We start from the raw sequence: 12,754 nt of genomic DNA, 5'->3' as shown, positions 1-12,754 counted from the left end.
TACCATTATGTCTTTTTCTTTTTTTTCATGTAAAGCATTTTGAATTGTCTTCAAATGTGCTATATAAAAAAATTTGCCTTGCCTTGCCTCTGGTCTGTGCCTCACTCCCTCTCTGGCTTTCTGCCTCCTCTATATGTTTTTTTTATGTTGTCTTTTTATTTGGCCATCGACATTCAATCTTGTCAGTGTCCATTGCTGAAACATGTCATGCCATAATCTTCGCCCATAAATGTGGACTTCTTTCAAAAAGTATTTTGAGGCATTTCCATTTTTATCAAAAATGTCCTGAACCAGACTTATGTAATAAAACAACATCCTAAAGTCTCCAAATGTGATTTATCATTTCAACAAGTTTTAACACTGACTTCATCTTCTTGAGCAACCTTTTTGTTTAATTTTATGCTTATTCATCTTTCCCGCTGGCAGTTCTTTCTTGCTTTATTCACATTTCTGCGAATTTTATTACATTTAAATCATTGTTTTGAACAAGGAGTTTGGAGGTAACTACAGCTTGCTAAGCTGTTTTTAGATTGCAATCTTCCTATTAAAGCAGATCAGCCTAAAGCTTTGGTTTTCAAATTTTTCTGTGAATTCATTACATTTCAGCAAATTCTCTGTAGTTTAGCTTCTTTCACTCAGTTTTCAGCTGAAGAATTCAGCTTACAACATTCACACTGCATTTTTGCAGGAAATGCAAAGCTTTATGGTTTTTTTTAATGATATTATTCAGTTGCGCATTTCTTAGAATCTGTGTATGCTATGTTCATAACTACAATTTGTAAGTTTGACCCTACTGTACAGCCTGTCTTATTCTTTTTGTATAACTTATCGTTATGTGTATCTGCATGTTTCCAATTGCATATCATTTTGCAGCAGGATTTCGCCAGTGATGGACAGTAAAGAATATTTTTATTCTAGCTTGCCAGTCATAGTTTTCTTTTGTAAATTTGTAAATCACTTGTACCTGATCTGTCACTTGGTCAATATTTCATTTTGCTACTACAGTGGGGAGAGCAAATATCTGATAAACTGCTGATTTAGCAGGTTTTCGCACTTGCACAGCACGTAGAAGTCTTTACTTTTTATCATAGGTACTCTTCAACTGTGAGTGACGGAATTTAGATGAAAAATCCAGTAAATCACATTGTGTCATTTTTAAAGAATTAATTTGCACTTTATTGCCTGAGAGCCATTATCCACAAATGGCAAAAATATGGAACAGTGCCTTCCCAGGAATGGCCAGTCGACTGGTGGTCTTGGGCCAAAATTACCTCAAGAACGCAGCAAAAACTCATTAAAGAGGTTAAAAAAGACCAACATAGCAACATCCAATAAGCTGCAGGCCTAACTTGCCTTAGTTAATGTCAGTGTTTATGTCTCCATCATAAGAAAAAGACTGGGCAAATTCCGAGACAAAAACCACTGCTAAGCTAAAAGAACATTAAGGCACTAAGCAATTTTTTCAGAAAACATCTTGATGATCCCCAAGACTTTTGGGAAAATACTCTTTGGACTGACGAGACAAAAGCTGAACTTTTTGTAAGGTGTCCCATTACATCTGGCATAAAAGTAACACTGCATTCCAGAAAAAGAACATCATACCAACAGTAAAATATGGTGCTAGTAATGTGATGTTCTGGGGCTGTTTTGCTGCTCCAGTACCTTGACGATTTGCTGTGAGAAATGGAACTATGAATTCTGCTCTGTGTACCGAAAGATCCTGAAGGATAATGTCTGGCCATCTATTTGTAACCTAAAGCTGAAACAAATTTGGGTACTGCAGCACGACAAATGATCCGAAACACACCAGTCACCTCTGATTAGCTGAAGGAAAAACTAAATGAAGACTTTGGAGTAGCTTAGTCAAAGTCCCGACCTGAATCTTATTGAGATGCTGTGGCATGACCCCGAAAAGGTCGTTCATGCTCGAAAACCCTCCAATGCACCTACAGACATTGTTGCCATGCAAGGCACATCAGAGCATCTCCCCATGGGTTGATTAGTTAACTTGCTGACAAGTGAGATTTTGGCATTTTTTTTTCTTTTCTCCTTACATTCGAAGATGCTTTCTCCTTAAGATGGCGGCGCGCAGAGTTGCAGCGGCTCGAGGCTCCCAGTTCCTTTTGCACCTTTTCTGTATTTCCCTCAATTTTGTTGTACCCCCCCTGTACAGTGACTGTTCTATTCTAAAGCTTTAATATCCAGCTCCATGTGCATCCGGCAGATCTTCTCATTGTAGAGAAACTGGTTTTTAACAGTTTGTAATGTCAGTTTGCAATTCTCCGAATCAAGAAAACGGACTTGCTTTGCACAGAGCATTGAAGTTAAAAATAGGACAATCCAGGATCATGTCTGTCATTTATCTGTTGTTTTGTACTGTTTTACATGGTGACTGGCTTTAAGACAGCTATTGAGTTACAGGTGTCACTGTTTGAAAGTAATACAACAGCCCTGCTCTTTGGGAACTGCTGGGTTAGCCTGACTGTGGGTTGCTTGATAGCTGGGCCCTACTGGGGAAGGACCTGCACACAATATACATTGCTGCTTCTCATATTCTCATTTAATCCAAAACTCAAAATATTTTCCCATTTATCCATAAATTTCTGGTATTGACTAATATAATCATTTCTCCCTAAGTACTATTTCTGGTACTGATGTTCATCATTGTTCCTCACATTCTTCTTTGATCCAGGCTATGATTATTCCATATTTTACAGTTGTCCGTTACTTATCAATTGATTAATTTTCCATTTTTCCATTATTATTATTTTTTCTCTGCTCAGTAGTTGAAGTGTCAGTGTTACTAGTTTTAGGTGGTTAGTTCCATTAGCTGTCATTTTACTGTAAGGTTAAAATTTGTAGTTAATAGATTCACTCATATACACTGTGTTCACAGTTATTAGTCAAGTCTTATTTTTGAGGATTTTTTATTAAACAGTGCTCTCGGTTAATCAAAAACACACAGGAATGTTTAAGAAAGTAAAAGTGAGGTTTTGGCTTTCTTAGAAAATATGCGCAACATTTTTGGGCGACTATTATTGTGCAGAAGTATTACGCAACTAAATAAAACATACATTTTCCCATTTTTTATTCTCATTTTTTAATGTGAGAATTACTAACAGACAACTCAAAATTTTCCACTAAACATTTCTGACATTTGAAAAAGAAAAATCAATGACTGAATATAGTCGCCCTTCTCTTCAATAATAGTGATAAGCCATACGTTTTTCACCTTTAACACCTTTTCTGGCCAGCTACGCTGAGGATGGATGCATGTGATGGAGCGTGGTCCTGCATAAAAATTATTTGTCTTTTTGAGAGACACAGACTTATTCATCTTCCTGTTTTCAGTGGTGGTCGGGTTTCACCCTTCCTTAACTTAGGCATGTCTGAACACTGAAGATTTTGTACCTCTAGGTACTCCAGGGAGGTTGCAGTTATGGAATACGACAGCACTGGAAATATCGGGTTCCTGGTAACTTCATGCTTGATTCTTTTCAACTCCTTGGCAGTTAATTTGTGTCTTTTTTTTCTCAACACGTTTCTTGAAATTCTGTTGACTATTTGCAACAAAACGGTTGATAGTTCGGTGATCACACCCAAATAACTTATCAATTATTCTGCACTGTATCCCTCTGAGAGACCTTTGTTTTAATTTTCGACTTTTCAAAGTCAGTGAAATCACAGGGAGCATAGAAAAGCTACAGCGAGTAGCTAACAAACAGTTTCTCAGCAAAGGAGTTGCATCAGTTTGGAGTGGAATGTAGAACATCACTAACTACAGGAGGCCAATTTGATAAGCCCCCTTTTGGCTGGCAACCTAAACAGTTTCAATTTCAGGTTTTAAAAACAGTCATTTACACTTTGCACCCTTTCACGAACACCTCATACCCACACAAAAGGTCTACCTGCAGCCCCCATTGCCAGCTGTCTTCTGTAACCTTTCCCCGTTACCTCTTTTTAGCAGCAGTCACCTCTCTCCTCGGATCCCCTGCTTCCACTAAAGATCTGAGGAAGGTGTGTGTCAACTCTTTCAGTGTCAGAAGATCAATAAAGTTCCAGTACCTGACCGTGTGCCAGGACCACCTGGTCAGTTATAAACAAGTCTACAAAGAAGTATTCCTGATTAAAATCCTCCACCATTAACTGGCCCACAATATCACCACAATAAGAGGAAGTAAAATGTCTACAGGCCTGCCGTACCAGCCCACAGTGATGTGAAAGATTTTTATATGGGTCACCAGATTATTTTCTTAAAAGCGATTGTTCCCTTTATCAAGAATAATACATTCAGTTCATCATTAAGGCACACAAGGGAAACCTTTTATTTTTTCAATTAATCTTGCCTGCCATGATAGACATGGTTAGTACAATTATTGATAAAATGAGTGACAACACTGTTTCCAGAAGGATTATTGATATTTCAAACAACCTTAAGGAGCATGTTATTTAAGACTATGGCAGGGACCTTTTCAACCCAGCTGGAGAAGGTAGAAAGAAGTAATCCCTGTTTTTAATTTTTTTTAGCAGGAATTTGCTAATTTGTCAGCTGTTTGATCACTTGTGCATTGACATAGAGGCGGAACCCCACAAGTATTGTTTCACACAGAAGTGTGCTGGTATTTGAACAGAGAAATTAAATTAACGAGTACCTTCTGAAGAAAACGTCTTCACTTGCTGATATTTTAATGATGAATTAGTTTTTTCCTTGTCAAATCTAGTGGATATACTATCATTTCTCAATTAGCTCAGTTTGAAACTACAGGGAGAGCATTTACGAAGTCACTTTGTACACCTCCAAGGACCAAACCAAGCCACTACATGTTTCCAGTTGTGTTACAGCACGTACAAGAAAATGATGTACTGACACGCATGTAAAAAATCTGACTGAACTTACTGTAATACACCTTATCAGGTCATTGCAATACACAATGTATACGTTGTTTTCAATAAGCAAATATGAGTTAAATGTTTAACTTTTTTATAAGTTGACAAAGGATATTATTGTAAGGCTTAAAAGATAATAAAATGTAAAAGATAAAAACATTTTTAAATGCATAAGTATTTGAGTATGAGTGAATAAAGCCTAATTAAATGCGGTCTCAATCTTTTGTCTATTTCGAAATGTGGGTCGCCTGAAAAAAACTGGGAAACACGGATCTAAAGGAAATCACAGGTAGACAGGTTTTCACTGAGTTACTAACTCAGTTACTTTTTGGGAGAAGGAATTATTATCTAGTTACTTTTTTAACGTAATGTTCCCAACACTGGGGACTACACTACATCCGGAAACACCTCAACTCCCCAGGGATGTATGTCAGGATTCTGTTTGTAGATTTCAGCTTGGCCCTCAACACCATCAACCTTGACATCCTCCACTAGAAGCTTACCTAGCTCACTGTGCCTGCCTTCACCTGTCAGTTGATCACCAGCTTCTTGACTGACCAGCAGCAGCAGGCCAATTTTTAAAATGGAGCTAACTTACACTACAATTCTGAAAATTGAACTGGGAAAAAAATATTTTAAGGATCAATTTGGGTAATCCAAAGCAACAAACAGAAGATGTTATATGCGTTACAATTTGGATGAGGAAATACATTTTTTTTTTTTTTGTGTGTCTGTCTGGCAGAGTAGCATTCAGAATTGTTGTCTGAGTGCCAAAAAGAATCCCAACAGATTAACTTTCACAAATTAATCACAAATGTTCACTTTACGGATATTGCTTTAATGCTCTGCTTGATATCTATAAAAGAAACTATTAGAAACCACTTTATGATTATTTGAATTGTTATGGATTCGGAGATGGAAACAAAAAGGAACAAATGAGAAGCACGAAAGGGAGAGAGGTGGGGCAAAAAGGAAAAAGGGGGAGAATGAGAAACGAATAAAGGTGAGAAAGAATGAAGATTATACAAGATAACACACTAGAAGATTGCTTCTACACTTGCAGAAACATATATAATAACAGCATTGTTACCAAAAAGTGCATGGTACTAATGAATGCAAGATGTATTTGGTGGTAACTGCAGCTCAATATAGAACATTTGTGTATCTCTTAACACCTGAATCTAAACACCTGTGGATTTAAGTGTGAGCACGCTTATGTGTGCAAGGTTTCCCCATAAAAACATGCAATAGTGAGTGTGAGGAACCACAGACCTGACCCCTGGACCAAATACAGTCGTGGAGGAGATCCAAGCCACAGACATCCAAGACCCCCCAGAGCACAGGAACCCCAGATGAACCGACACCAGGACTATCGGAAGCCCCCCAGAGGAGAGCACCAGGGGACCCACCCAGCAGCCACAGTGCAGGTCTCCAGGGAGCTGCAGCAACGAGCCCACAGGCCCTGCCGGCAGCTGTTTGTGCCATAGCTGATCTAGCCATGGACCCAGAAACCCGAGACCCTGGGACACATCACTCCCCAAGCAGAGGCCTGACAGAGCCAAGGGGCCCAGGCCCCTGCAAGCAGCCACTGGGAGAGAAACATTGGTATTTAAAAGAACCATAATTTACCTAGGCCTAATCTACAAGCCTAATTAATAGATGCCCTACTACTTCAAGAAATGTAAACAGATGAAATGTAAATAGACTAATAAAACCCCGTCGGTTGTGCCAGATAACCGCTCACACCTGTTGGAGGTTTCATCCTGTCAAAGCAGAGTTTTCCTTTCCATTGTCGCTACATGCATGCTTAGTATCAGTTATTGCTGCAAAGTCAACAATACAAGGCAAGCCACTGTTAGTACATGTTCACCCAGGAGGAGTGAATGCTGCAAGTAAATGGCTCGAAGCAATCTGCTGGGTTTCCTTAGATAGGAAACCTTTTAACCAATTTAAATAATAAACTGAACTTGGCTGCATTGCTTGAGAACTGGGATCAATAGAAATGTATGTACTTATCTGTATAATTGAATTTTGAATAATAATTAATTGAAAATTTATTATTGAACAATTAATTTTTTTCTAAAGTGCCTTGAGACATGTTTGAATTGGTGCTATATAAATAAACTGAAATTAATTGATCTAAAAAGGGGGGGTGGAGGGGCATTTTTGAAATGATTCAACTGTACCATGAAAAGGAAACTTGTACTTAAATCTAACCCTGAATTGCAAAGATGTTTAATAACATTCTCTTTTCATTTTAGATACCTTCCCATGAAGGATATCATGTGTATGGAGTCTTTGTCTAGAAAGCTTCGAGAAGCTGTAAGTCTGTACCTGCGGGTAATCAAAGTAGTGGATCTATGTGCTGGTCGCTGGTGGGAGTACATGCCTTCAGGTAAGAGCCCTTTTGGTGCAACCCTTAATTTTGTTCATAACAAATAATCAAAACTATTTTAAATTCTCCAGATTTCTGGGGTGTTTTCCTTTTAAACAAGATGACACATCCCCTTTAAACTCTTCTATATTTTGCTAAAATTAGACTTGTTATATGGAGACAAAAAAATGATCAAAGAATAATTTTTAACTATCTAACTGCAAATAATTGTTCTCACAGGATCAAGCTCAAAGCATTAAATTTAAAGATAAATTATATTCTCCACTTAAGTAACTAATTTGCATGTGTTACATTTCAGCTGAATGGATTTTGTCAGTGATAACAATTTCTGCTCGTTGCGTTTTAAAACCAGAGGTGAGGGCTCGAGCCATGTAACTTAGAATCTTACTCTGTGATGCTGACAACTACCTTTTAGTGTTGTGGAAGTTTGGGTGGGGGTGATAGGTTGGAACAGTATTTCAATGTCTTCCCAAAAATTGTTCCCTCATGTAAATTTTCAGTGTAAAATGTAGGGTTGTTAAAATATTGGAAATAGTGATATAATTGATATTTAAAAAATGAATTATTCAAAGATACTCATTTGTTTCAAAATTAATAAAAACTAACCCATTATTTGCCCAAATTGTCACACTTCTTCTGGCAGTAGCAAAAAGACGTTCAGCCCCTCCCCTCCCTGAGTGCTGAAATTTTAAACTCTGCTAATGTAATTGAGGGTCTTAGAGAACTTAAATGATAACAGCAGGCAGAACGTGTTAGATGGTCCAACACTGGCGGTGTCTTTATTCACCTCTTTCCACCTTCCTTTTTCACACACTCCTAGTACCGGTACACTTTAACATATGAACATCAACATAAATCGCTTTCATACCTCCAACAAGAAGAAATATCCTTGTTTCCAAAGAAACAGGAAACACTTAATAACAGAGCATCAAACTAGAATATATTATGGGCCACGAGAGCCTTAGAAGCACAGACATAAGTATGCTCTCATACAGGTCCTTCTCAAAATATTAGCATATTGTGATAAAGTTCATTATTTTCCATAATGTCATGATGAAAATTTAACATTAATATATTTTAGATTCATTGCACACTAACTGAAATATTTCAGGTCTTTTATTGTCTTAATACGGATGATTTTGGCATACAGCTCATAAAAACCCAAAATTCCTATCTCACAAAATTAGCATAGTTATTTGAATTGACCTACAAGTATTTCCTGACGCACAGAAATACACATTTGTTTGCTTGTTATTCACACTCCAGAAATCCTTCTTCCCTCTCTGATTTATTTTTCACCACCAGGTTTCAAAGCAGAGACCTTCTTTCAAGTTTACTGGCACTCGCTCCTTTAAACTCAACAAATATAACTTTTATTATTTACTCCTTTATCACATTCTCTCTTATGACGTAACCAAGCCCCTAAGTCCAAAGATCTCCAACTGAACCTAATCGCATGTACTCCCTCAGGTGCTTTCCGATTTCTCTGAGGTTTATTTTAGAGGAAGGCTCTCCCTTAGTTTGTCCCTCATCCAACCAAACCTTCGCACTGTATGTGGTGGAGCTTACCACTTTAAAAGGTCCAGTCCACCTGGGGTCCTTCCAAGATCTGTAGAACCCCTCTCTGTGTATCCACTCCCCAGGTGCAATGTGTTCTGGAGTCTCTCCCATTGGTTCTTTAGTGCCTCCTGTGTATTATGAGACAAAAACTTTACAGCAGATGACAATTTTTGAACGCCACGTATTAATTCCTCTCTCTGTGAATCCAGCTTGGATGCACAGTTCTTCCTGCCACCACTACATGTGGTGTTAAACCCATGTGCTCAGTGGGTAATGATCTCATAAAAAAGATCACCAAGGCAGCGCCTCCAGCCATGTCATGTTGGTATCAGCATAAACTTTGGCCAACTGTTCTGATTCTAATTTCAGGTCTCTTGATCCACCTGGTGAAAGTGTCAACTGTTATAAATTGATAATATCATAGAATCATACTCTCACCTTTAACCAAAAACATATTTATTTTAGCCCAATCTATTCATAATTGTTTTGTCCTTTAACCCCTAGTTAATATTAGATATGTCCAAACTAATAATTTTTTGAAATCATCCCCAGAACAAAATATTTGCATCGTTTTCCATGAAGATGTCTGTTTTTTAGGACAAACAACTTTTCAAGTCTGTTAATAATTTGATTACATCCACCTCAATTAGACCTTTCTGGTCCTACCCCATAACATCTACAGCCATAACTAAAGAACAATCCTGTTCATATTCTTCATATTCTGGACAACCTTAATCATACAACATTGTTATTTTTTCCTATTAAACATCTGCTCTTTGTAACCAGTCATTACCCCAATCTTTCTATTTTTTCTTTTTCCAACAGAGGATTATTATAATTATTTTTTTATTTTCTCTGAAGTTTAAAGGTAGGTCAGAATAACAGATAAGTATTGAGACATAAACACTGAAGACACACAACATATGCAGGCTTCGGAATACACCTTAAAGAAGATTGGGCGGCCAAATCTTACCATCAAATTATTCAATCAGACACTTATGGCAGAATGACAGGTTGTATTTGATTTGTCCCCACACAAAGAGAATTTAGATCCAACTACACCTTAAGAAAATTCATAAGAAATTTAAGTTTTCACCCTCTAAAACTAAAACCCAGATAACTGTTTCAACTTATGAGCATCCCAACACATACAGGTCCTTCTCAAAAAATTAGCATATTGTGATAAAGTTCATTATTTTCTATAATGTAATGATGAAAATTTAATATTCATAAATTTTCGATTCATTGCACACTAACTGAAATATTTCAGGTCCTTTATTGTCTTAATACGGATGATTTTGGCATACAGCTCATGAAAACCCAAAATTCCTATCTCACAAAATTAGCATATTTCATCCGACCAATAAAAGAAAAGTGTTTTTAATACAAAAACGTCAACCTTCAAATAATCATGTACCGTTATGCACTCAATACTTGGTCGGGAATCCTTTTGCAGAAATGACTGCTTCAATGCGGCGTGGCATGGAGGCAATCAGCCTGTGGCACTGCTGAGGTCTTATGGAGACCCAGGATGCTTCGATAGCGGCCTTTAGCTCATCCAGAGTGTTGGGTCTTGAGTCTCTCAACGTTCTCTTCACAATATCCCACAGATTCTCTATGGGGTTCAGGTCAGGAGAGTTGGCAGGCCAATTGAGCACAGTGATACCATGGTCAGTAAATCATTTACCAGTGGTTTTGGCACTGTGAGCAGGTGCCAGGTCGTGCTGAAAAATGAAATCTTCATCTCCATAAAGCTTTTCAGCAGATGGAAGCATGAAGTGCTCCAAAATCTCCTGATAGCTAGCTGCATTGACCCTGCCCTTGATAAAACACAGTGTACCAACACCAGCAGCTGACACGGCACCCCAGACCATCACTGATTGTGGGTACTTGACACTGGACTTCTGGCATTTTGGCATTTCCTTCTCCCCAGTCTTCCTCCAGACTCTGGCACCTTGATTTCCGAATGACATGCAGAATTTGCTTTCATCCGAAAAAAGTACTTTGGACCACTGAGCAACAGTCCAGTGCTGCTTCTCTGTAGCCCAGGTCTGGGGAATGCGGCACCTGTAGCCCATTTCCTGCACACGCCTGTGCACGGTGGCTCTGGATGTTTCTACTCCAGACTCAGTCCACTGCTTCCGCAGGTCCCCCAAGGTCTGGAATCGGCCCTTCTCCAAAATCTTCCTCAGGGTCCGGTCACCTCTTCTCGTTGTGCAGCGTTTTCTGCCACACTTTTTCCTTCTCACAGACTTCCCACTGAGGTGCCTTGATACAGCACTCTGGGAACAGCCTATTCGTTCAGAAATTTCTTTCTGTGTCTTACCCTCTTGCTTGAGGGTGTCAATAGTGGCCTTCTGGACAGCAGTCAGGTCGGCAGTCTTACCCATGATTGAGGTTTTGAGTGATGAACCAGGCTGGGAGTTTTAAAGGCCTCTGGAATCTTTTGCAGGTGTTTAGAGTTAACTCGTTGATTCAGATGATTAGGTTCATAGCTCATTTAGAGACCCTTTTAATGATATGCTAATTTTGTGAGATAGGAATTTTGGGTTTTCATGAGCTGTATGCCAAAATCATCCGTATTAAGACAATAAAAGACCTGAAATATTTCAGTTAGTGTGCAATGAATCTAAAATATATGAATGTTAAATTTTCATCATGACATTATGGAAAATAATGAACTTTATCACAATATGCTAATTTTTTTAGAAGGACCTGTATAGCCAACACTGACTTTGGGGGAAAAAACATATGAAAAACAAAATTTGGTGCACTCCAAAAGTTCATTAGTTGTTCTAACACAACCACAAATCAAAAACCAAAACAAATACTGAGCTCACCGAAACCTAAACATACCATTTGATTTAGGCACTTTTCACTCAGGTAGCTCACATCAATACATCATACATTTGGTCTTCATTCATTCCTGTTACACCCTGTTCAGCCAAAGGTTTTTCATCCCCCATCCCCAATTTTTCCAGTCATACTGTTTCTGAACCCAGAGATCTTATGTCCTAAGTAATAATGTGTCAATGGATCCATTTGTCGGGCTGCTCCCCGCCACCTTTTCAGGCCCTCTTTATCGAGGAAAAAGTTATATGTTAAAGATCTTTGCTCACATCAGCAGACAGTATATTGTGGGACGATCCTTTAACCTTTCTAGAATAATCATTAACTCCTGAGTATTGTGACCTGCAATGCTTGAAAATAAACAATTTGATCATACAGCTGTCCCAGTACAATAACCTACCAAGAACACAAATCACAAACTCGGAGAGTATAATTGGCATTTTTTTCCTTTTTTTCCTGCCCCATCTTCATTTCACAACACATATCGTAATTGTACATACAGTATTACTGTATGCGAAGAAGACTAAAATAAACGACATTCAAGTTTAGTTGCACTCCAGCTCACGAAGGAAAAGGCAGATGAACTGGCAGAAAGATTGGTTATAAAAGGAATTATTCTCTACAAAGGGTATTCTGTCTAGCAGTGGCATCTTGTTACCCGTTGCCACCAACAAGTGGTGAAAGCTGAAAAAAGTTAATGAAAGAGTTTTCACACAACTGATGTCGCAAATTCTATAACACACAGATGTTATTTTATGTCAATACTAATCTTCATCCTCTCAATGCTTTGTATAATTGTACATTTATTTTGAAATGTCCATATAGGACTCATCACTGCCTTGTGCGAGTCCTTGAACTGGTTAGCTCTCAAGGGCAGAAGAAAACTTCATTGGTTGTTATTTACTTTTTAATGTATCTATTTTAATTTTTCTCTGTACTTAAAACAATACTTAATCCCATTTTGTTCAGAATGAAGCCTGAGAAATATTGATCAGTTATTTTTTTGTTTCCTATACCAATAATTTAGGAAAGACATTTTGCCTTGTGCATTTCAGTTTAAAG

The 12,754-nt window shown here is 38.1% G+C and overlaps 1 protein-coding gene across 3 annotated transcripts in view; it reads left to right on the top strand.

Moving 5' to 3' along the window:
- fbxo38 (F-box protein 38) overlaps positions 1 to 12,754 on the top strand; it is a 150,066-nt gene that overhangs the window by 16,158 nt on the left and 121,154 nt on the right. For 2 of the 3 annotated variants that reach the window (XM_047354624.1, XM_047354623.1), the window contains exon 3: positions 7,149 to 7,282. The exons of the other annotated variant lie outside the window; for it this stretch is intronic. In XM_047354624.1, coding sequence (XP_047210580.1) covers positions 7,149 to 7,282 — 134 coding nt within the window. The remainder of the gene's footprint in view (positions 1 to 7,148; positions 7,283 to 12,754) is intronic. 3 annotated transcript variants of the gene reach the window in all.

The sequence above is a fragment of the Girardinichthys multiradiatus genome, chromosome 23, assembly GCF_021462225.1.
Source record: "Girardinichthys multiradiatus isolate DD_20200921_A chromosome 23, DD_fGirMul_XY1, whole genome shotgun sequence".
Classification (NCBI taxonomy): Eukaryota; Metazoa; Chordata; class Actinopteri; order Cyprinodontiformes; family Goodeidae; genus Girardinichthys; species Girardinichthys multiradiatus.
The sequence above is the reverse complement of the archived record's forward strand: the minus strand, read 5'-3'. Positions and strand labels throughout refer to the sequence as shown.